Source organism: Chiloscyllium plagiosum, unplaced genomic scaffold (assembly GCF_037043375.1).
Source record: "Chiloscyllium plagiosum isolate Xiang-an unplaced genomic scaffold, Cpla_swu_hap1 HiC_scaffold_33, whole genome shotgun sequence".
In the NCBI taxonomy this organism is placed as follows: domain Eukaryota; kingdom Metazoa; phylum Chordata; class Chondrichthyes; order Orectolobiformes; family Hemiscylliidae; genus Chiloscyllium; species Chiloscyllium plagiosum.
In genome coordinates, this window is record NW_028270171.1 from 5,226,671 (window position 1) to 5,252,470 (window position 25,800).

Here is a 25,800-nt window from a genome sequence, read left to right on the forward strand (position 1 = left end):
TCTTCACACAGAGGGTGGTACGTGTATGGAATGAGCTGCCAGAGGAAGTGGTGGAGGCTGGTACAATTGCAACATTTAAGAGGCATTTGGATGGGTATGTGAATAGGAAGGGTTTGGAGGGATATTAATTTAGGATATCTGGTTGGCATGGATGAGTTGGACCGAAGGGTCTCTTTCCATGCTGTGCATCTCTATGGCTCTCTGATTATAACCTGGTGTTGTGTGAACTCTGACTTTACAAACAGAAAGCACTTCATTGGCTGTAACTGATCAATACCAGATTGATTAGGTCTATGTTCAGCAGAGTTCAGAAGAAACCTATAAAATTCTGACAGGACTAGACAAGGTAAATACAGGAAGGATGTTCCCGATGACTGAGTTGGATGATCAGCCATGATCATATTAAGATGTCACGTGACACCAAAGGTCACTACAGTACTTCACCTGAGGAAGGAACAAAGCTCTGAAAGCTTGCGATTTCAAATAAACCAGTTGGACTATAACCTGGTGTCCCGAGATTTCTGACCTTGTCCACCCCAGTCCAACACTGGCTCCTCCACATAATGAGTATTGAGGGGCGGAGCAGGCTCAATGGGCTGAATGGCCTATTCCTGCTCTTAGTTTTTATGTTTCCACACACAGAGCTCCTGAGGATGTGAAAGGTGCTACATAAGTACAAGCTCTTCCTTTTGTAAGGCACGGTTGTCACCGTCATCCCACTATGAATAGGAAGGGTTTGGAGGGATATGGGCTGGGTGCTGGCAGGTGGGACTAGATTGGGTTGGGATATCTGGCCAGCATGGACAGCACGGACAGGCTGGACCGAAGGGTCTGTTCCATGCTGTATATGACTCTATGACTCTAAGAATCCAGGGTCAGTTTGAGTTAAATCCCTTAAAATGAAAGTTATAAAGCTGGTCTCAGTTAAACATGCCTGATCACTTCGACCTTTTGCTGTAATGTATGATATAGGGGTAACCAATTCATGCACAGCAAGCTCCCACTAACTGCAAATGCTCAATGCCCAGCTCCTCCCCCATCCAAATATAGAAACGGGGGTTAATTTATGTCATTTCTAGGATTTTTCGGTTGAGTCTAAATGTGTCAGGGAAACAAGTGTCTACGTTTGTTCCTTTAAAAGAAAAAGCAGTCCGTTTCTTTCACAACTGAAGTTGCTAAAACGTTTTCTGTCTGGGTTTGAGGAGCTGCTGTACACGAAGCGGCCGCGGGGAGGCGGTGCCGGGCCACTGTGTGTCGATTGAAGGGGACGAGCTGACGGCTGTGTGTTTGTAACTGAGGAATGCGGAAAGAGGAGACTTTGCAGCGTGTGTCTCGCTCCTTTCGCCTGCCAGTTCCGACAATTCCAGGCTCTCTGACTGCACGCCAGCCTTTTCCAGAAGAGAGAGAGAGAAAAGTAGGCGGCTGCATAAATATATTTATGACAGAAGTAACTGGAGCAAGGGGTCTGACAGACACAACTGGGTTTAAAGAGCACTGCTGGGAAAGCAAGTTCTCGCTTGAGAAAGGACTTTCTCTCGTTGGATTTGAGCATTGTTTCCAGGGCGTTTACTATGTCAACTGAGAAAGAACGGATTTTCAGAGCACTTAAAGATTTGGTGCAGAAACCTGGAAATGGGATCTGCGCTGATTGTCAACTACCAGGTACGTTTTAACCAGACAATCTCTCTGTATTGGCTACATTAGGAAGTCTCTCTCTGTCCCATTCTGTGTAAGGTGGACCCAAGAGAGCAGTAGGTTCCTGCTGACTGTTAAAACAGATTTGCTTTTCCCCTGCAACTTTATTTACTGTATTGATTTTACAGCTGGGTTATGAACTAGCAGGAATTTGGGTAACTTCAAACCAGGAGGCACCTGAAGGGTTCTGGAGGAGAAATTGCAGAATTGTTCCAGCAGGCCATTCAGCCCATCTTTCCCGCATTGGCTCGCTGTGCCTTTGCCCTCTTATCCCTACTCCTGCTTTCAGTCGAAATAATTATCTAATTCCCACTCAAATGTCTCAATTAAACCAAGAACCAGGTTCTGAGGGTCACTTGACCTGAAATGTTAACTCTGATTTCTCTCCACAGATGCTGCCAGACCTGTTGAGCTTTTCCAGCAATTTCTGTCTTTATTTGTGATTTGCAGTTCCCTTGGTCTCCAATTGAACCAGCCTCTGCCCCATTTCCAAGCAGTGAATCCCAATCCCAGGCTGCTCCCTGACTGATAAAGGCTTTCTCTCTCTCTCTCTCTCTCTCTCTCTCTCTCACCTCACATTTGCCTCTTTTGCAAAACCCTTGTAGTCTGTGCCCCTCCTGGTTCTCAGTTGGTTTACAGGGAGAGAACTGCCGTCAGCTGTATCAAAACATGCCGAGTTCCCCTTGCAAATACGTGAGCTGAGCTCGGCCACTGCAATACAGGGGGAGTGCTACACTGCTAGAAATTTCAACATCTGAACCAGGCCCCACTCTCCTCCCTCTAGTTGCTGTTAAAGATTCTTGAGTATGATTCAATGACAGGTAGAACACTTTATTCTGATTGTGTTGGGTAATCCTTATCCTTCAACCAGCATTGCCCACGGACCTGTTTTCTATTCATTCACGGGATGTGGGGTGTGACTGGCGAGGCCAGCATTTATTACAAAGAGTTGACCACATTGCTGTGGGTCTGGAGTCACATGTAGACCAGACCGTGTAAGGATGGGCTGATTTCCTGTTATTAACCAGACTGGGTTTTATTTTTAAACATTTAATAAGTTCTCTCTCAGATCAACTTTTATTTCTTTTTTTTTGTTGTTGCCTTTTTGATTTCAAATTTCAGTAAGGACTCAGAGCTGTGTCTCCAGGGTATTAGCCGAGGGTCCTGGATTACATTAGCACCTCACTGCAGCCCCAGTCGTTGCTGGGTGTGGGACCTTGCAGTGAACATGATGTTGCTGTGTTTTCTGATTTTAGAACAGCGACTGCACCTTGAAACTTTCTTGTAAGTCAAGCACTTTGTTGTCAGCATGGGCACGTCTGGAGGCCCTGAGACTGAGGGCTCTTACCCTGGAGGGCTGTATCACCTGCTGACCAGAGATGTTGGAATCAGTAATGGAGGCCATTCAGCCCATCGTCTCTGTGCCAGCCCTCTGAAAGGTCCATCCAATCGCTTCCTCTTTTGCTTTCTCCATGCCAGGTATTTATCCATTGCTTTCACTGAAAGTTCCTGTTGAACATGCTTCCACTGCCCTTTCAGACAACAGCGATTCGCTACAGAAAAATCCTTTTCCTCATGGCTCTTACCCCAGTGACCTTCAATCTCTTCCGACCGTTCCACTAAGGGAGCGGGAGGAAGCCATTCAGGCCATCCAGCCTGCCCATCCATCCAATATGATCATGACTGATCAAACACTTCAATGCCTTTCGCCCTCCCTATCCCCAAATACACAGCTGGTAATCCAAAACACATAGGCAACTGACCTCCATAATTACTCCCTCAGAGCCCTTCTTACATTTCAAACACTTCCACCAAATCTTCTCGGAACCTCCCCTTCTCCAGGCAGAGTAAGTCCAGCATCTCCAATCATTTTGCGGGGAATTGGCCAGAGCTAAAATTTAGGAACATAGGAGCAGGATTAGACCACTCAGCCCCTCAAGCCTGTTCCGTCATTCAATAAGATCTTGGCAGATCTGTGGCTTATCTCTGTAACCTGCCTTTGGCCCAATCCTTTGCTTAATGAAAGGTTATCTAAATCAGATTTAAAATGAACAACTGAGGAAAGCTTAAAGGTACAGACAGGCAAGCAAAGTGCACCACTCTCCTTTCTGTTACATCCTGGACTCAGTTTTCTTCGACAGAGAGAGAGAGAGAGAGAGAGAGATGGGCTGGGGAATTTAGAATGGGAAGATGGGAGATAGCAGAAACTTAGAATAAATGTTTTATGCCTGTCATCACAATAGAAGTCATTTAAAGCATCCGAATAGTGGAAAATCAGGAGACAAGAGTAGGAGAAAACTTCAAACACTCATCAATGTCAGAGAGAAAGTTCAAGCAACTGACCAGTCCTCTGGTCATTATAGAAAAGGCTGTGCAGAAATAGCAGGTGCAATGTTTGTAACTTGCCAAAACTTTAGATTCTGACAGCAAATGAAACGTGACTGTTTTTTAGTTCTCTCGTAAAACGCAGGCATTGCTGTTTGGCAGCATTTATTGCCCACCTCGAGTTGCCTCTGAAAGGGGCAGCTTGTTGGGTTATTTCAGAGGTCAGTTAAGAGTCGCCTACATCGCTGTGGGTCTGGAGTCACATGTAGGCCAGACCAGGTAAGGATGACAGAGTTCCTTTCATAGAGAATAGTCATGAACCAGGTGGGGGCTTTCTGACAATTGGCAATAGTTTCATGGTCATCAGTAGATTCTTAATTCCAGATTATTATTGAATTGAAATTCCACCGTCTGTCATGGTGAGTTTCTAACCCAGAAGAAAGGAAGAGTCTAACAGTTAGTATAGGGAAGATTCTAGAATCCTTTTGTTAAGGAGGAAATACTTTGAAGTTTAGAAAGTCATATAGTCAGGCAGAGTCAACATTCTCTTTTGCGAAGGAGAAATTATGTTGAGAAATTATTTTGCCTTATGAGGAAAAGGCTAGACAGGCTGGGCCTGTATCCTCTGGAGTTTAGAAGGATCAGAGGTGACTTAAATGAACCATCTAAAGTCCAGAGGAGGTTTGACCGGGTAAACATGGAAAGGATGTTTTCTGTTGTGAGAGGATCTGGAACTAGGGGTCAGAGTTTAAAAATAAGGGAGCGCCCACTTAAGGGAGAGGGCGCCATCTTTTTCTCTCAGACGGTTGTGAGACTTTGGAATTCCCTTCCTCAAAGGCAGTGCACGCAAAATCTTTAAATATTTTTAAGGCAGCGGGAGATTGCTTCTTGATGACCAAGGGGGAGAGAGATTGTTGAGGGATATGCAGGAGCTATAGGGAGAGGTTGAATAGGCTGGGGCTGTCTTCCCTGCAATGTCTGAGGCTGAGGTTTATAGAGGGTTATAAAATCACGAGGGGTGTGGATAGGATAAACAGACAAAGTCTATTTATCCCCTGGGGTGGGGAGTCCAAAACTAGAGGGGCATAGATTTAAGGTGAGGGTGAAAGATTTAAAACAGACCTGTGGTGACTTTTTCATGCAGAGGGTGGTGCGTGTATGGAATGAGCTGCCAGAGGAAGTGGTGGAAGCTGGTACAATTACAACATTTAAAAGGCATCAGGATGGGTCTGTGAATAGGAAGGGTTTGGAGGGATATGGGCTAAGTGCTGGCAAATGGGACTTGACTAATTTAGGATATCTGGTCGGCATGGACAAGTTGGACTGAAGGGACTGTTTCCATGCTGTACATTTGGACGTAGAGTTGAGCTTAAAATCTGATCAACCACGATCTGATTGAATAGTAGACCCTTGACAGGCAGAGTGGCCTCCTCTTCTTCCTTGTTTGTTTGTGTTTTGTGAATTTATTAAAGTTCTTCGAGTGTGTAACAAGAACATCGGATTTCCTGGATTTCAGGAAAGCAGACCATAGACAAGATTAGAGCTCATAGTGCTGGGAATCCTAATTGAGCACAGATAGAGGATTGGCTAAATAACTGCAAATATAACATCCAGATCAACAGATCATTTTCAAGTTGCCAAACGATAACCTCTGAAGTCCCACAGGAATCGGAGCAAGGGCCACAAGTGTTTACAATCGGAATTAATGACTCGGATGTCAGGTAGCGGGAGGTGCTGACAGTGCAAGAATACAAGGAAAGTAAGTTGTGAGGAGATCACAGACATTCTGTAAAAAGTGATAATTAGCATAAAGCAGTAGGCAGACATGGGGTAACATTGAGAAAATGAGAGGTTGCCCCCTTTAGCAGGAAGAATGGAAACACAGAGATTGTCTACATGGAGAGGGATTGGAGAAGAGAATAGACCCCCTACAGTGTGGAAGCAGGCCGTTCATCCCATCGAGTCCACACTGACCTTCTGAAGAGCATCCCACATCCAATCGCTGTAACCCCACACCTACCATGGCAAATCCACCAAGCCTACATATCCCTGAACACTATGGGTAATTTCCCATGGCCAATCCACCCAAACTGCACTTCATTTTGACTATGGGAGGAAACCAGAGCACCTGGAGGAAAATTACGCAGAAACGGGGTGAATATGCAAAATCCACACAAACAGTCGCCTGAAGCTGGAATTGAACCGGGGTCCCTGTGAGGCAGCAATGCCAGCTACTGAGCCACCCATGAGAATGAGGCAAAACCAAAGGATCTGGTGCCTCATTAATGAAAGATTGAAGTTGTTCATGGGTACAGCAAGTCATTAACAAGACAAACGGAATTCAAGCCTTTATCAAGTGAAATGGAATACAATAGTGTAGATGTTTTGTTGCAACTGTACAGGGTGTTGGTGAGACCACATCTTGGGAATTGTGCACAGTTTTGATTATCTCATTAAAGAGGGCTCTCTTGACAAAAGAAGACATTCAGAGAGCGTGTTCACTCAATTGATTCCTGGGAAGAAGATCTGTTTTGAGGAAAAGTTGACCATATTTTACCCACTTTGGAACTTAGAAGGTTAATGAGGGATCTAAGTGAAATAAATATGATTCTGAGGGGCAAAAGCCAAAACAGAAATTGCTGGAAAAACTCAGCAGGTCTGACAACATCTGTGGAGAGAAAGCATTGGACCTGAAACGTGAGCTTTGCTTTCTCTCTCCGTAGTTTTTCGATTCTAATGAAGCTTGATAGGGTAGATGCAGAGGGAAGGTAGAGGAATTCAGAATCCGGGTTTCAGTACAAGGGGGCAACCCATTTAAGACAGCAGTGAGGATGAATGACTTCTTTGACAGAGATTAATTCATCTTTGGAATTCTTTGCCCAAATATATTCACGGCTGAGATCAATCAATCCTGATTAGATTCCCTACAGTGTGGAAACAGGCCCTGCGGCTCAACCAGTCCACACCGACCCTCCGAAGAGTAACCCACCCAGACCCATTCCCCTCTGATTAATGCACCTAACACTACGGGCAATTTAGCGTGGCCAATTCACCTGACCTGCACATCTTCGGACTGTGGGAGGAAACTGGAGCACCTGGAGGAAACCCACACAGACACAGGGAGAACGTGCAAACTCCACACAGACAGTCACCTGAGGCGGGAATTGAACCCAGGTCCATGGTGCTGTGAGGCAGCAGTGCTAACCACTGAGCCACTGTGCTGCCCCTTCTTGGATCACAGAGTGTCAGATGTTCAAGGGAGAGCAGACACCAAAATGTATTTGTGACCAAGAACAGCTCAGCACTGGATGCTGGGATAGCAGAGCGTTTTCACAGAGCCAAATGGCCTACGTCTGCTTTTATTTCCTCTGCTCTTGCGATCAACTTCAAAGGTTCCCATTTTTGTTTTCAAAGGTCCCTGTGGCTTTGCCCTTCCCTATCCCTGCCATCCCCCCACCTCCCAACCCCACCCCCAGCCCTGTGAACCCTCAGAGACGACAATCTCAAACTTTCCCCTCCAGGTTGAATGAAGACACCTGGGAGAACCTGTTCTGTTCGCCCATGCAACAACAACTTGCGTTTAGGTAGCGCTCTTCAGGCAGTAAGCCACAGAAGGCAGTGGTGAGGCCATGTGACTCGTGGCTCAGACAGAGGATGGAATGAAAAAGTGTCTTGAAGGGGCCAACAGAGTCTGAGAGGGTCAGGGAGAAAATGCCAGATTTTACAATCAGGCCAGCAGTGGTGCAGGGAATAAAATCAGGAGATGCACGGTTAACAGAGGATCAAGGATCAGCTCATTGTCAGCGTGGATAAGATATCTGTTTCTGTTCTGGATGTGAGCAGGGATCTGAGCTCCAATTGCACAAATTTTCTGGAGGGCAATTTTTGTCTGAGTTTTATTTTCTCAAGCCCAATGGCAAATCACTGAATGTAAAGTTCTCCGACGTAGCCAGTAAATGTTCAGAACTCGGTTGGTTTCACTTGGTGTATTAAATATATATTCTGTGGTAACGTGGTGTTTTTATTAACAGGCTGGGTTATCACCATGGTTATCTGTTTTGACTCATTCGCCAGATGAAATATGAGGATGAAAGTGACTCTGCACTGATTCCATTGACGTACAGTTAGAGTCGAGAGAGTGGTGCTGGAAAAGCACAGCAGGTCAGGCAGCATCTGAGGAGCAGGAGAGTCGACGATTCAGGGAAAAGCCTTTCAGGAATTCCTGGCAAAGGGCTCTGGCCCGAAACGTCGATTTTCCTGCTCCTCGGATGCTGCCTGACCTGCTGTGCTTTTCCAGCACCACACTCTCGATTCTGATCTCCAGCATCTGCAGTCCTCACTTTCTACTACCTGACGTATAGTTAGGGTTTAACTCTGTAGGAACAAGAGTAGGCCATTCAGCCCATCCAATCTTCTCCATCATTCAATGAGATAGTGATAGAGATGTACAGCGCGGAAACAAACCCTTCAGTGCTACCCGTCCATACCAACCAGATATCCCAACCCACTATAGTCCCACTTGCCAGTACCCGGCCCATAGCCCCCCCAAACCCTTCCTATTCATATACCCATCCAAATGCCTTTTAAATGTTGCAATTGTACCAGCCTCCACCACATCCTCTGATAGCTCATTCCATACACGCATCATCCTCTGTGTGAAAAGGTTGCCCTTTAGGTCTCTTTTATATCTTTCCCCTCTCACCCTAAACCTATGCCCTCTAGTTCTGGACTCCCCCACCCCAAGGAAAAGACTTTGCCTATTTACCCTATTCATGCCCCTCATGATTTTATAAACCTCTATAAGTACCCCTCAGCCTCCGATGCTCCAGGGAAAACAGCCCCAGCCTATTCAGCCTCTCCCTATAGCTCAATCCCTCCAACCCTGGCAACATCCTTGTAAATATTTTCTGAACCCTTTCAAATTTCGCAACACCTTTCTGATAGGAAGGAGACCAGAAGTGCACACAATATTCCACTAGTGGCCTAACCAATGTCCTCATGGCTGATCTGATCATACACCCCAGTTAGACCTTACCCACTGTTCTCACAATCACACGTAACTATTGTTGACTTTTGATAAATCCGATCTGGTTCACTAATGTCCTTTCGGGAAGGAAACTGCTGTCCTTACCTGGTCTGGCTTACATGTGACTCCAGGCCCACAGCAATGTGGTTGTCTCTCAAAAGCAAATCACTCAGTTCAAGGGATGAGCAAGAAATGCGGGCGTTGCCAGTGATTCCCACATCCAGGAAAGATTTTCTTTTAAGGAAAGACATTTCTTGACTCCAAAGGTTGTGGGAACCTCCCACACACCCCTCCACCCAAATCTCCAGAAACATAGTATTGAGGTTAGGAGTAAATTGGTGATGTTAACTGTCAGAGTGTTAAAGGTTATAGAATGAGGGGGATAATGTGTAACAAACACCGAGAAACTCAGCAGGTCTAGCAACAGCATCTGTGGAGAAAGAGAGAGAGAGAAAAACAGAGTTAACTTTTCAGATTCAGTGACCCTTCTTCAGAACTGTTTCTCTCCTCACAGACACTAACAGCCCTATAGAGTTTCTCCAGTAATCTCTGTGTCTGTTTCAGATTTCCAGCATCTGCAGCACTTTGCTTTTGTTTGAGTGACGGTATCTAGTTGGAGGTCAAGATACAATTGGCCTCCAACCCAAGTGAATGGTTGAACAGTTTTGAGGGGCTGATTGGCCTCCTCCTGTCTCATACATTCAGTCTGTTTTTGCTCTTTCTCTCTTCCCTGTCTCCAGGTCAGGCACAGTTCCACAGGCAGCTGCCTACTCCCTGCTGCCTCTACATGTGTTATCAGCCAAGGTGGGGCTTATGTCTCCTAGGCAAATCTTTTATTTGGCATTTTAACAAGTCACACCCCAGTTAGGCCTCACCCACTGTTCTCACAATCACACTCTTAAAGCAGGGAGGCACCCTAGCTCAGAGGTCCTGAAAAATCACACTGAAGAATAACTATCGCCACCTGACTGGGGGCAAATTGCCTAGTCTTCTGAGTTAAGGCGAGAGCTTTATCCATTTATGTGGGAGCGTCAACATCTGGAAGATGGCATTTCTGCAACAGCTGCACTCCCCTCTCAGTGTGGGCACTGGGAGGGTCACAGAATCCCTACACTGTGGAAGCAGGCCATTTGGCCCATTGAGTCCACACTTTCCCTCCGAAGAGCATCCCACCCTACCCCTGTAACCCTTCATTTCCCATGGCTAACCCACCTAGCCTACCCTTCCCTGGACTCTTTGGGCAATTTAGCATGGCTAATCCACCCTAAGCTTTGGATTGGTTCTAGTGACTTCACCCGATGAAGGAGCAGTGCTCTGAAAGCTTGTGATTCTAAATGAAGCTGTTGAACTATAACCTGGTGATGTGTGACCTCTGACCTTGTCCACTCCAGTCCAATGCCAGCCCGCCACGTTGGACTGTAGGAGGAAACCAGAGCACCCGGAGAAATCCCACGCAGACACGGGGAGAATGTGCAAACTCCACACAGCCTGACACGCAAGGGTGGAATCGAACCTGGGTCCCTGGGAGGCAGCAGAGCTAACAACTGAGCCACCATGCTGGTCTGGATTTTAAGCCTGTGCCTCTGCAGTGGGTCTCAGTCAGGGTGAAGAGGGTCTATTGCACTGAGTGGGGCCTGACAGAGGGAACGGGTGTAACACAGTCAGGAAGAGGAGATGGGTTCAAAGTTTGTGAGAAGATTTGTAGCTCGGGTGCTCGTTGTTGTGGTTCTGTTCACCGAGCTGGGAATTTGTGTTGCAGACGTTTCGTCCCCTGTCTAGGTGACATCCTCAGTGCTTGGGAGCCTCCTGTGAAGTGCTTCTGTGATGTTTTCTCTGGCATTTGTAGTGGTTTGAATCTGCCGCTTCCGGTTGTCAGTTCCAGCTGTCCGCTGCAGTGGCCGGTATATTGGGTCCAGGTCGATGTGCTTATTGATTGAATCTGTGGATGAGTGCCATGCCTCTAGGAATTCCCTGGCTGTTTTCTGTTTGTCTTGTCCTATAATAGTAGTTAAATAGTAAAACTACTATTATAGGACAAGCCAAACAGAGAATAGCCAGGGAATTCCTAGAAGCATGGCACTCATCCACAAACTCCATCAACAAACACATCGACCTGGACCCAATATACCGACCACCGCAGCGGACAGCTGAAACTGACAACCGGAAGCGGCAGATTCAAACCACTACAAATGCCAGAGAAAACATCACAGAAGCACTTCACAGGAGGCTCCCAAGCACTGAGGATGTCACCTAGACAGGGGACGAAATGTCTGCAACACAAATTCCCAGCTCGGCGAACAGAACCACAACAGAGGGGATGGGTCATGAATGATGTCCACCAACCTGCCCCTTGGAGGCTGCTGTCTGTACATGGCTTCCCTCGGGTTGGGAACTCAGTCCATTCCGTCCCTCCCAACAGCCCTCCAAGGTCACTGCGCTGAGATCCTGTCCTCGCAACCAATCCCTGAACTTTAATCACGATCCCATTAGCAACTGAGATTTCAACTACATGCTTTAAGATCCTCTCCATAAACCTCGCTCTGTGCTTCTCACTTGGATTGCAGGTTAATGAATGTATCATCAGCCCCTGCTGCGCTGGACGGGTGTGGGCACACAGTAAACCTTTGATAATTCCTGAGGAGAAAGTGAGGGCTGCAGATGCTGGAGATCAGAGCTGAGAATGTGTTGCTGGAAAAGCGCAGCAGGTCAGGCAACATCCAGGGAACAGGAGAAGGGTTTATGCCTGAAGAAGGGCTTATGCCCGAAACGTCGATTCTCCTGTTCCCTGGATGCTGCCTGACCTGCTGCGCTTTTCCAGCAACACATTTTCAGCTTTGATAATTCCTGTCATTCCTGAAGGGTGACAGATTACAGGTTGTCTCCTGCAGACTCTTGCACTTGCCCTGACGGGCCATGGTAATCGAGTGAGCCCAGGGTGGGGCCGATATGTCGGCACTCCCAGGTGCTCCCTCACCCATTCGCTGTGTGAACAGGCCTCTGGGGGAAGTGACTCTTTCAGCATTGCGGGCATTCCATTGAGGGGCAGTTTTGACAACTGGGGCACTGCCCTCCACCTTCTCCACTCCAACTCACTGAGGGAGTTGCTGCAGTAACCAAGTTGTTCTGGGATGTGACTTGTGCCAGTTACAAAATCAACAAGCAGTCCGTTACAGTGCTCATAAAAGACCGAAATTAAAATCTGGGAACTGTAAAGCACGCTGTTTCCAAACCAAACACTCCCAGTACAGGGATAGCACAGGGTTACATACAGAGTAAAGCTCCCTCTACACTGTCCCCCATCAAACACTCCCAGGGACAGGGACAGCACGGGGTTAGATACAGAGTAAAGCTCCCTCTACACTGTCCCCCATCAAACACTCCCAGCACAGGGACAGCATGGGGTTAGATACAGAGTAAAGCTCTCTCTACACTGTTCCCCATCAACCAATCCCAGGGTAGGAACTGCACAGGGTTAGATACAGAGTAAAGACCCCTCTACACTATTGCATCAAACACTCCCAAGACAGGGACAGCACAGAGTTAGATACAGAGTAAAGCTCTCTTTACACTGACCCCATCAAATACTCACAGGCCTGGGACAGCAAGGGTTAGGTACAGATTAAAGCTCTCTTTACACTGTCCCATCCCAGGACAGGGGACAGCAGGGGGTTAGATACAGAGTAAAACTCTCTCTACACTGTCCCCATAAAACACTCCCAGGACAGGGACAGCACAGGTTTAGATACAGAGTAAAGTTCACTCTACACTGTCCCATCAAACACCTTTAGGGGATCTAACAACCCCAACACGCTCTGACCAAACCAGGCTGGGTCACCCCCCATGTTGATGCTTTTGTAGAGTTGTTCTCAATGGGGTCCAGTGAATGTTGTTGAATCTTAGTGAACGTGTTGAATTATTAAGTTTCTGCTGTATGCTAATTTTGGATTTTGTCTCCCAGAACCTGAATGGGCCTCTACCACTCTCGGAATCTTCATTTGCCTAAAATGTTCGGGGATTCATCGGAACATCCCTGATGTGAGCAAAGTCAAATCTCTCATCCTGGATCCTTGGACTGATTCTCAAATTCAGGTAAAAAAATGACAGCCTGGTGCTTAAAATGAAGAGTAAACATCCCTTCCAATCCTTGTTTCATGATATTCAGTGAGGATTGCGTCAGTATTGATTGCTCACCCCTAGCTGTCCCGGAGGAAGTGATGGGTCAACGTCTTGAACTGCTGCAGTCTGTGTGTTGTAGGTAAACACACATGTTGGTCCCCAGGTGTTTGCCAGTCAAAGGGACACTTTGCAGGATCAACGACACTGGGTGAGCTAGGAAAAAGTGAGGACTGTAGATGCTGGGGATCAGAGTCGAGAGTGTGGTGCTGGAAAAGCACAGGAGGTCTGGCAGCATCGGAGGAGCAGGAGAATCGACGTTCCTGATGAAGGGCTTATGCCTGAAATGTCGACTCTCCTGCTCCTCGGTTGCTGCTTGACCTCCTGTTCTTTTCCAGCGCCACACTTTTAAACACGGTTAGCTAATAACTACTGAACAAAAAAAAAACAAGGAACTGCAGATGTCGGAAATCCGAAACAAAAACAGAAATTGCTGGAGAAACTCAGGTCTGGCAGCATCTGTGGAGAGAGAAACAAAGTTAACGTTTCAGGTCCAGTGACCCTTCTTCACCAAACCTTTCTGAGGAAGGGTTACTAGACCTGAAACGTTAACATAGAACATTACAGTGCAGTGCAGGCCCTTCGGCCCTTGATGTTGTGCCGACCTGTGGAACCAATCTGAAGCCCATCTAACCTACACTATTCCATTCTCATCCATATGCCTATCCAATGACCATTTAAATGCCCTTAAAGTTGGTGAGTCTACTACTGTTGCAGGCAGTGCGTTCCACACCCCTACACCTCTCTGAGTAAAGAAACACTGCTGTCTCTCTTCACAGATGCTGCCAGACCTGCTGAGTTTCCCCAGCAATTTCTGCTTTTGTTTCTGTGTTAGCTCCCTGGATCAGTGCTGGCTGCTCCCTCCAGTTTCATATCTTTGTTCAGACTTGTTGTGGTTTGGTACAGTCGTTTGCTTGGCCATTTCAGAGGTCAGTTAAGAGACAGCCACATCACTGTGGGTCTGACAGCAGATTTCCTTCCCTGAAGTACATTGGTGAAAGCCCATTGGGGGCGGCTTTATAAAAATCAACAGTGGTCACCACAAGGCTAGCTTTTAATTCCAGATTTTTATTGAATTCAAATCTTGCTGAGTGTAAATTGACTCCTGCACTTCCAAGGTTGCAATAATTGTGTAGCTTTCAAAAACAGACTGAACTGGTTGTTAAGCACTCCAGAACATCTTGAGGTCACAAGGGCACTTCAGATATTCAAGTTCCTGGTTTTTGTTTGCTGCTTATCTAATGCACGTCTTTTAGATGTATCAGAAATTTGCATCCAAACACGAACTAAACAGCGAGGAAAGGTCACCCCGAGTGAGGGAATACGTCTAAGGCACACCTTGGACGAATCCTGAGGTTTAATATCACGGTTGTGTCAGCAACATTCAGACTAAGTGATATTCACTTGAGCCCCAGTATCTAGTCAGCACAATCCAGCTCACACACGCAGGCCTGACCACACCTTGCAGTTGGGCCACAGCAACAGCAGCAGCTCACTTAAAGCACTCAATTACACTTGTTCTCTCCTTCTCTATCATTCTCTCTCTCCTGCTGTGTTCCCCTCACTGTCTGTTTATCCCTCATTCAATCCAGGTCGTTCTGCTGTAATGCACATTTCATTAATGCAAGTGCACTACTGCCCAATCAATGAATTGGGGACACTGTTTCTATAGAGCGAACTTTTAAAGCGTGTATTGGTTATAATGTGACTCCAGCCCCATTAGTTTAAATGCTATTACACGATTTTCTAATAACATGGAATTACACAAAAACAGAACTACCACATTGTAGCAGAACTGACTAATTCTATCTCTCTAATATTTAATTCACTAGCTCCAGCTCTGCAAATATCTCTGTCACTCCGAGCAGTGGAACTGTCTCTCAGTAATCCTTTCTCTGAATCTTTGCAAATCTCCAACTATAAATATCTCTGTCTCTTTCATGCAAACTGGGGCTGAGCTGATCTCATGCTGTCATTGACCCCCAGCACCATTGTCCCTTCCTCCCGTTTCTGAATGTGGACTTCACTCTTGTATTTCGGTTTGACTGTTTTTGCTCCAAGTGACTATCACTTTCTCTCTCTCTCACTCGCTCTCTCTTTCTTTCTTTTTACTCTCTTTCTGTCTTTCTCTCTCTTTTTCTCTCTCTCTCTCTCTCTCTCTTTTTCTTTCTCTCTCTCTTTCTTTCTCTCTCTCTCTTTTTCTCTCTTACTCTCTCTCTTTTCCCCCCCTCTCTTTTCCCCCCCTCTCTTTCCCCCCCTCTTCCCCCCTCTCTTTCCCCCCCTCTCTCTTTCCCCCCCTCTCTCTTTCCCCCCCTCTCTCTTTCCCCCCCTCTCTCTTCCCCCCCTCTCTCTTCCCCCCCTCTCTTTCCCCCCCTCTCTTTCCCCCCCTCTCTTTCCCCCCCTCTCTTTCCCCCCCTCTCTTTCCCCCCCTCTCTTTCCCCCCCTCTCTTTCCCCCCCTCTCTCTTCCCCCCCTCTCTCTTCCCCCCCCTCTCTCTTCCCCCCCTCTCTCTTCCCCCCCTCTCACTTCCCCCCCTCTCTCTTCCCCCCTCTCTCTTTCCCCCCTCTCTTCCCCCCCCCTCTTCCCCCCCTCTCTCTTCCCCCCCTCTCTCTTCCCCCCCTCTCTCTTCCCCCCCCCTCTCTTTCCCCCCCCTCTCTTCCCCCCCCTCTCTTCCCCCCCCTCTCTTCCCCCCCCTCTCTCCCCCCCCTCTCTCCCCCCCTCTCTTCCCCCCCCTCTCTTCCCCCCCCTCTCTTCCCCCCCCTCTCTTCCCCCCCCTCTCTTCCCCCCCCTCTCTCCCCCCCCCCTCTCTTCCCCCCCCCTCTCTTCCCCCCCCTCTCTTCCCCCCCCTCTCTTCCCCCCCCTCTCTTCCCCCCCCTCTCTTCCCCCCCCTCTCTTCCCCCCCTCTCTCTTCCCCCCCTCTCTCTTCCCCCCCTCTCTCTTCCCCCCCTCTCTCTCTCCCCCCTCTCTCTTTCCCCCCTCTCTCTTTCCCCCCTCTCTCTTTCCCCCCCTCTCTCTTTCCCCCCCTCTCTCTCTCCCCCCTCTCTCTCTCCCCTCTTTCTTTCCCCCCTCTCTCTTTCCCCCCTCACTCTTTCCCCCTCTCTCTCTTTCCCCCTCTCTCTCTTTCCCCCTCTCTCTCTTTCCCCCCTCTCTCTCTTTCCCCCCTCTCTCTCTCTTTCCCCCCTCTCTCTCTCTTTCCCCCCTCTCTCTCTCTTTACCCCCTCTCTCTCTTTCCCCCCTCTCTCTCTCTTTCCCCCCTCTCTCTCTCTTTCCCCCCTCTCTCTCTTTCCCCCCTCTCTCTCTCTTTCCCCCCTCTCTCTCTCTTTCCCCCCCTCTCTCTCTTTCCCCCCTCTCTCTCTCTTTCCCCCTCTCTCTCTCTTCCCCCCCTCTCTCTCTTTCCCCCCCTCTCTCTTTGCCCCCTCTCTCTCTCTTTCCCCCCCTCTCTCTCTTTCCCCCCTCTCTCTCTCTTTCCCCCCTCTCTCTCTCTTTCCCCCTCTCTCTCTCTTTCCCCCCTCTCTCTCTCTTTCCCCCCTCTCTCTCTCTTTCCCCCCTCTCTCTCTCTTTCCCCCCTCTCTCTCTCTTTCCCCCCTCTCTCTCTCTTTCCCCCCTCTCTCTCTTTCCCCCCTCTCTCTCTTTCCCCCCTCTCTCTCTCTTTCCCCCCTCTCTCTTTTTTTCCCCCCTCTCTCTCTTTCCCCCTCTCTCTCTCTTTCCCCCTCTCTCTCTCTTTCCCCCCTCTCTCTCTCTTTCCCCCCTCTCTCTCTCTTTCCCCCCTCTCTCTCTCTTTCCCCCCTCTCTCTCTCTTTCCCCCCTCTCTCTCTCTTTCCCCCCTCTCTCTCTCTTTCCCCCCTCTCTCTCTCTTTCCCCCCTCTCTCTCTCTTTCCCCCCTCTCTCTCTCTTTCCCCCCTCTCTCTCTCTTTCCCCCCTCTCTCTCTCTTTCCCCCCTCTCTCTCTCTTTCCCCCCTCTCTCTCTCTTTCCCCCCTCTCTCTCTCTTTCCCCCCTCTCTCTCTCTTTCCCCCCTCTCTCTCTCTTTCCCCCCTCTCTCTCTCTTTCCCCCCTCTCTCTCTCTTTCCCCCCTCTCTCTCTCTTTCCCCCCTCTCTCTCTCTTTCCCTCCTCTCTCTCTCTTTCCCTCCTCTCTCTCTCTTTCCCCCCTCTCTCTCTCTTTCCCCCCTCTCTCTCTCTTTCCCCCCTCTCTCTCTCTTTCCCCCCTCTCTCTCTCTTTCCCCCCTCTCTCTCTCTTTCCCCCCTCTCTCTCTCTTTCCCCCCTCTGTCTCTCTTTCCTCCCTCTCTCTCTCTTTCCCCCCTCTCTCTCTCTTCCCCCCCCTTCTCTTTCCCCCTCTCTTCCTTTCTCTGCAAATATCTGCCTCCCTCTCGCATTGCCTTGCATTTAGATAGTGCCTGTATCACAGTAACATGTCCCAGGGTGCTTCACCATAAAGTCAAGTTGCCATAGTCCCACGTGCTCATTGGACAGAGATGACTGGAGTGTTTCAGTAATGAGGAGAGGCTGAACAGACTGGGGCTGTTTTCCCTGGAGTATTGGAGGCTGATGGGTGACTTTATAACGGTTTATAAAATCATGAGGGGCATGGATAAGGTGGATAGCCAAGGTCTTTTCCCCAGGGGAAGGGGAATCCAAAACTGGAGGGCACAGGTTTGATGAGAGCGGAAAGATGTAAAAGGGACCTAAGGGGTAACCTTTTCACTCAGAGGGTGGTACGTGTGTGGAATGCGCTGCCAGAGGAAGTGGTGGAGGCTGGTACAATTACAGCATCTGGATGGGTATATCAGTAGGAAGGGTTTAGGGGGATCTGGGACAAATGCTGGCAATTGGGACTAGATTAATTTGGGATATTTGGTCGGCATGGACAGGTTGGCCTGAAAGGTGTGATTCCGTGGCAGGTGGGGGTTTAACCTGAGGGTCACCCGGCCTCAGGGGAGGGGGACGTAGAGGAGGAGATTCCTTTGTGGTAACCACAGCCAGTGTGGGGATTGAACCCACGCTGTTGGCGTCAATCGCCAGCCATCCAGCCAACTGAGCTGCCTGACCTCCCTGCACAGTAGAGGTTAGAAAATCTTGTCATGGAGCTACATAAGAAATGAATAACTCCAGCTGGGAGGTGGGTCTGGAGCAGCAGCCAAGCTCTGCACACAGTCTGAGGCCAGGATCTCACCAATATTGTCTTCCATGGAATCCCTGCAATGTGCAAGCAGGCCATTTGGTCCATCGAGTGCACACTGTCCCTCAAAAGAGTGCCAGCCCTTACATTACCCCTGTCACCCTGCATTTCCCATGGCTAACCCACCCAGCCTGCACATCCCTGAACACGATGGGGCAATTTCCCATGGCCAATCCACCCTAACCTGCATATCTTTGGACTGTGGGAGGAAACCCACACAGACACGGGGAGAACATGCAAACTCCACCCAGACAGTCACCCAAGGGTGGGGTCGAACCTGATAACAATGGCAAATTCCTGAGGGCTGATTTCATCCTGACAGAGCTCAACAATCTGGGCAGGGTGTGGGGGGGCTGGGGGGTTTGTGGTGATGGCAGTCGTTGCCGGGGGGGGGGGGGGGAAGGGGTGAACAAAGCCTGCCTCATCCCCTGCCCTGGGAAGCCAGTGGCAGTCAATACATTTCAAGCATTGGCACCGTTCTGTCTGATTTTGGCTTTAAGCATGCCCTTAGGATATTGGGCATCAATGCCAAGTGCAGCATTTATTGCCCATCCCTAACTGCTTGAGAGAAGGGGCACACACAATTTCCTGCACAATGCGCGCTCTCTTTCCTCTCCCACTCTTTCACTGTTCCTCCAAGAGAGTCAGGAGTCGGAGGTGAATGTAGTGGTCATCACTAAGGAGAAGGTGCCGGGGAAGCTGAAAGGTCAGGAATGCTCACTTTGCCCGAAACGTCGATTTTCCTGCTCCTCGGATGCTGCCTGACCTGCTGTGCTTTTCCAGCACCACTCTAATCTTGACTGTGATCTGCCGTCCTCACTTTCGCCTGGATGGGTAAATCACCTGGACTGGATGGACTATCCCCCAGGGTTCTGAAGGAGATAGCTGAGGAGATTGTGGAGGCATTGGTGGTGATCTTTCAGGAAACACTGGAGTCAGGGAGAATCCCAGAGGACTGGAAAGTGGCTAATGCAACACCCCTGTTTAAGAAGGGAGAGAGGCAGCAGCCAGGAAACTATCGGCCGGTTAGCCCAACCTCAGTCGCTGATAAGGTTTTAGAGTCCACTATTAAGGCTACGATTGTGATGTACTTGAAAGTACGCTGTACCAAGGTGCACCGATCACCCCCACACTGTACCAAGGTGCACCGATCACACCCCCACACTGTACCAAGGTGCACCGATCACACCCCCACACTGTACCAAGGTGCACCGATCACACCCCCACACTGTACCAAGGTACACCGATCACACCCCCACACTGTACCAAGGTACACCGATCACCCCCACACTGTACCAAGGTGCACCGATCACCCCCACACTGTACCAAGGTACACCGATCACCCCCACACTGTACCAAGGTGCACCGATCACCCCCACACTGTACCAAGGTACACCGATCACCCCCCACACTGTACCAAGGTGCACCGATCAGCCCCACACTGTACCAAGGTGCACCGATCACCCCCCACACTGTACCAAGGTGCACCGATCACCCCCACACTGTACCAAGGTGCACCGATCACCCCCACACTGTACCAAGGTACACCGATCACCCCCCACACTGTACCAAGGTGCACCGATCACCCCCCACACTGTACCAAGGTGCACCGATCTCCCCCACACTGTACCAAGGTGCACCGATCACCCCCACACTGTACCAAGGTGCACCAATCACCGTCCACGCTGTACCAAGGTACACCGATCACCCCCACACTGTACCAAGGTACACCGATCACCCCCCACACTGTACCAAGGTGCACCGATCACACCCCCACACTGTACCAAGGTACACCGATCACCCCCACACTGTACCAAGGTACACCGATCACCTCCACACTGTACCAAGGTGCACCGATCACACCCCCACACTGTACCAAGGTACACCGATCACCTCCACACTGTACCAAGGTACACCGATCACCCCCACACTGTACCAAGGTGCACCGATCACCCCCACACTGTACCAAGGTACACCGATCATCCCCACACTGTACCAAGGTGCACCGATCACACCCCCCACACTGTACCAAGGTGCACCGATCACCCCCCACACTGTACCAAGGTGCACCGATCACCCCCACACTGTACCAAGGTGCACCGATCACCCCCACACTGTACCAAGGTGCACCGATCACCCCCCACACTGTACCAAGGTGCACCGATCACACCCCCACACTGTACCAAGGTACACCGATCACCCCCCACACTGTACCAAGGTGCACCGATCACACCCCCACACTGTACCAAGGTGCACCGATCACCCCCCACACTGTACCAAGGTGCACCGATCACCCCCACACTGTACCAAGGTACACCGATCACCCCCCACACTGTACCAAGGTGCACCGATCACCCCCCACACTGTACCAAGGTGCACCGATCACCCCCACACTGTACCAAGGTACACCGATCACCCCCACACTGTACCAAGGTACACCGATCACCCCCCACACTGTACCAAGGTACACCGATCACCCCCCACACTGTACCAAGGTACACCGATCACCCCCCACACTGTACCAAGGTGCACCGATCATCCCCACACTGTACCAAGGTACACCGATCACCCCCACACTGTACCAAGGTGCACCAATCACCGTCCACGCTGTACCAAGGTACACCGATCACCCCCACACTGTACCAAGGTACACCGATCACCCCCCACACTGTACCAAGGTGCACCGATCACACCCCCACACTGTACCAAGGTACACCGATCACCCCCACACTGTACCAAGGTACACCGATCACCTCCACACTGTACCAAGGTGCACCGATCACACCCCCACACTGTACCAAGGTACACCGATCACCTCCACACTGTACCAAGGTACACCGATCACCCCCACACTGTACCAAGGTGCACCGATCACCCCCACACTGTACCAAGGTACACCGATCATCCCCACACTGTACCAAGGTGCACCGATCACACCCCCCACACTGTACCAAGGTGCACCGATCACCCCCCACACTGTACCAAGGTGCACCGATCACCCCCACACTGTACCAAGGTGCACCGATCACCCCCACACTGTACCAAGGTACACCGATCATCCCCACACTGTACCAAGGTGCACCGATCACACCCCCCACACTGTACCAAGGTGCACCGATCACCCCCCACACTGTACCAAGGTGCACCGATCACACCCCCACACTGTACCAAGGTACACCGATCACCCCCCACACTGTACCAAGGTGCACCGATCACACCCCCCACACTGTACCAAGGTGCACCGATCACCCCCCACACTGTACCAAGGTGCACCGATCACCCCCACACTGTACCAAGGTACACCGATCACCCCACACTGTACCAAGGTGCACCGATCACCCCCACACTGTACCAAGGTGCACCGATCACCCCCCACACTGTACCAAGGTGCACCGATCACCCCCCACACTGTACCAAGGTGCACCGATCACCCCCACACTGTACCAAGGTACACCGATCACCCCCCACACTGTACCAAGGTACACCGATCACCCCCCACACTGTACCAAGGTACACCGATCACCCCCCACACTGTACCAAGGTGCACCGATCACCCCCCACACTGTACCAAGGTACACCGATCACCCCCCACACTGTACCAAGGTACACCGATCACCCCCCACACTGTACCAAGGTACACCGATCACCCCCACACTGTACCAAGGTACACCGATCACCCCCACACTGTACCAAGGTGCACCGATCACCCCCCACACTGTACCAAGGTGCACCGATCACCCCCCACACTGTACCAAGGTGCACCGATCACCCCCACACTGTACCAAGGTACACCGATCACCCCCCACACTGTACCAAGGTACACCGATCACCCCCCACACTGTACCAAGGTACACCGATCACCCCCCACACTGTACCAAGGTACACCGATCACCCCCCACACTGTACCAAGGTACACCGATCACCCCCCACACTGTACCAAGGTGCACCGATCACCCCCCACACTGTACCAAGGTACACCGATCACCCCCCACACTGTACCAAGGTACACCGATCACCCCCCACACTGTACCAAGGTACACCGATCACCCCCACACTGTACCAAGGTACACCGATCACCCCCACACTGTACCAAGGTGCACCGATCACCCCCCACACTGTACCAAGGTGCACCGATCACCCCCCACACTGTACCAAGGTGCACCGATCACCCCCACACTGTACCAAGGTACACCGATCACCCCCCACACTGTACCAAGGTACACCGATCACCCCCCACACTGTACCAAGGTACACCGATCACCCCCCACACTGTACCAAGGTGCACCGATCACCCCCCACACTGTACCAAGGTGCACCGATCACCCCCACACTGTACCAAGGTACACCGATCACCCCCACACTGTACCAAGGTACACCGATCACCCCCCACACTGTACCAAGGTGCACCGATCACCCCCCACACTGTACCAAGGTGCACCGATCACCCCCCACACTGTACCAAGGTGCACCGATCACCCCCACACTGTACCAAGGCACACCGATCACCTCCCACACTGTACCAAGGTGCACCGATCACCCCCCACACTGTACCAAGGTGCACCGATCACCCCCACACTGTACCAAGGTACACCGATCTCCCCCCCCCACACTGTACCAAGGTGCACCGATCTCCCCCCCCCCACACTGTACCAAGGTACACCGATCACCCCCACACTGTACCAAGGTGCACCGATCAGCCCCACACTGTACCAAGGTGCACCGATCACCCCCACACTGTACCAAGGTGCACCGATCACCCCCACACTGTACCAAGGTGCACCGATCACCCCCACACTGTACCAAGGTGCACCGATCACCCCCACACTGTACCAAGGTACACCGATCACCCCCACACTGTACCAAGGTACACCGATCACCCCCACACTGTACCAAGGTACACCGATCAGCGCCACACTGTACCAAGGTGCACCGATCACCCCCACACTGTACCAAGGTGCACCGATCACCCCCACACTGTACCAAGGTGCACCGATCACCTCCACACTGTACCAAGGTACACCGATCACCCCCCACACTGTACCAAGGTGCACCGATCACCCCCCACACTGTACCAAGGTGCACCGATCACCCCCACACTGTACCAAGGTGCACCGATCACCCCCACACTGTACCAAGGTGCACCGATCACCCCCACACTGTACCAAGGTACACCGATCACCCCCACACTGTACCAAGGTACACCGATCACCCCCACACTGTACCAAGGTACACCGATCAGCGCCACACTGTACCAAGGTGCACCGATCACCCCCACACTGTACCAAGGTGCACCGATCACCCCCACACTGTACCAAGGTACACCGATCACCCCCACACTGTACCAAGTTACACCGATCACCCTCACACTGTACCAAGGTACACCGATCACCCCCACACTGTACCAAGGTACACCGATCACCCCCACACTGTACCAAGGTACACCGATCACACCCCACACTGTACCAAGGTGCACCGATCACACCCCACACTGTACCAAGGTACACCGATCACACCCCACACTGTACCAAGGTACACCGATCACACCCCACACTGTACCAAGGTACACCGATCACCCCCACACTGTACCAAGGTACACCGATCACACCCCACACTGTACCAAGGTACACCGATCACACCCCCACACTGTACCAAGGTACACCGATCATCCCCACACTGTACCAAGGTACACCGATCTCCCCCACACTGTACCAAGGTACACCGATCATCCCCACACTGTACCAAGGTACACCGATCTCCCCCACACTGTACCAAGGTGCACCGATCACCCCCACACTGTACCAAGGTGCACCAATCACCCCCACACTGTACCAAGGTGCACCGATCACACCCCACACTGTACCAAGGTACACCGATCACACCCCCACACTGTACCAAGGTACACCGATCATCCCCACACTGTACCAAGGTACACCGATCTCCCCCACACTGTACCAAGGTGCACCGATCACCCCCACACTGTACCAAGGTGCACCAATCACCCCCACACTGTACCAAGGTGCACCGATCACCCCCACACTGTACCAAGGTGCACCGATCTCCCCCCCACACTGTACCAAGGTGCACCGATCACCCCCACACTGTACCAAGGTGCACCGATCACCCCCACACTGTACCAAGGTGCACCGATCACACCCCACACTGTACCAAGGTGCACCGATCACCACCACACTGTACCAAGGTGCACCGATCACCCCCCACACTGTACCAAGGTGCACCGATCAGCCCCACACTGTACCAAGGTGCACCGATCACCCCCACACTGTACCAAGGTACACCGATCTCCACCACACTGTACCAAGGTGCACCGATCACCCCACACTGTACCAAGGTGCACCGATCACCCCCACACTGTACCAAGGTACACCGATCTCCCCCACACTGTACCAAGGTACACCGATCACCCCCACACTGTACCAAGGTGCACCGATCACCCCCACACTGTACCAAGGTGCACCGATCACCCCCACACTGTACCAAGGTGCACCGATCACACCCCACACTGTACCAAGGTACACCGATCACACCCCACACTGTACCAAGGTACACCGATCACCCCCACACTGTACCAAGGTACACCGATCACACCCCACACTGTACCAAGGTACACCGATCACACCCCCACACTGTACCAAGGTACACCGATCATCCCCACACTGTACCAAGGTACACCGATCACCCCCCACACTGTACCAAGGTGCACCGATCACCCCCACACTGTACCAAGGTGCACCGATCACCCCCACACTGTACCAAGGTGCACCAATCACCCCCACACTGTACCAAGGTGCACCGATCACCCCCACACTGTACCAAGGTGCACCGATCACACCCCACACTGTACCAAGGTGCACCGATCACCCCCACACTGTACCAAGGTACACCGATCTCCCCCACACTGTACCAAGGTGCACCGATCACCCCCACACTGTACCAAGGTGCACCGATCACCCCCACACTGTACCAAGGTGCACCGATCACCCCCACACTGTACCAAGGTGCACCGATCACACCCCACACTGTACCAAGGTGCACCGATCACCCCCACACTGTACCAAGGTGCACCGATCACACCCCACACTGTACCAAGGTGCACCGATCACACCCCACACTGTACCAAGGTGCACCGATCACACCCCACACTGTACCAAGGTGCACCGATCACACCCCACACTGTACCAAGGTGCACCGATCACCCCCACACTGTACCAAGGTACACCGATCTCCCCCACACTGTACCAAGGTGCACCGATCACCCCCACACTGTACCAAGGTGCACCGATCACCCCCACACTGTACCAAGGTACACCGATCACCCCCACACTGTACCAAGGTGCACCGATCACCCCCACACTGTACCAAGGTGCACCGATCACCCCCACACTGTA

General features: G+C 51.0%; 1 protein-coding gene across 1 annotated transcript in view; it reads left to right on the forward strand.

Moving 5' to 3' along the window:
* The first annotated feature begins 1,355 nt into the window (after positions 1-1,355).
* LOC122542114 (arf-GAP with dual PH domain-containing protein 1) overlaps positions 1,356-25,800 on the forward strand; it is an 88,646-nt gene continuing 64,201 nt past the window's right edge. Inside the window, exons 1-2 of the mRNA XM_087978231.1 lie at positions 1,356-1,662; positions 13,005-13,135. Of these exons, the coding sequence (XP_087834357.1) occupies positions 1,572-1,662; positions 13,005-13,135 (222 nt within the window). The 5' untranslated portion in view covers positions 1,356-1,571. The remainder of the gene's footprint in view (positions 1,663-13,004; positions 13,136-25,800) is intronic.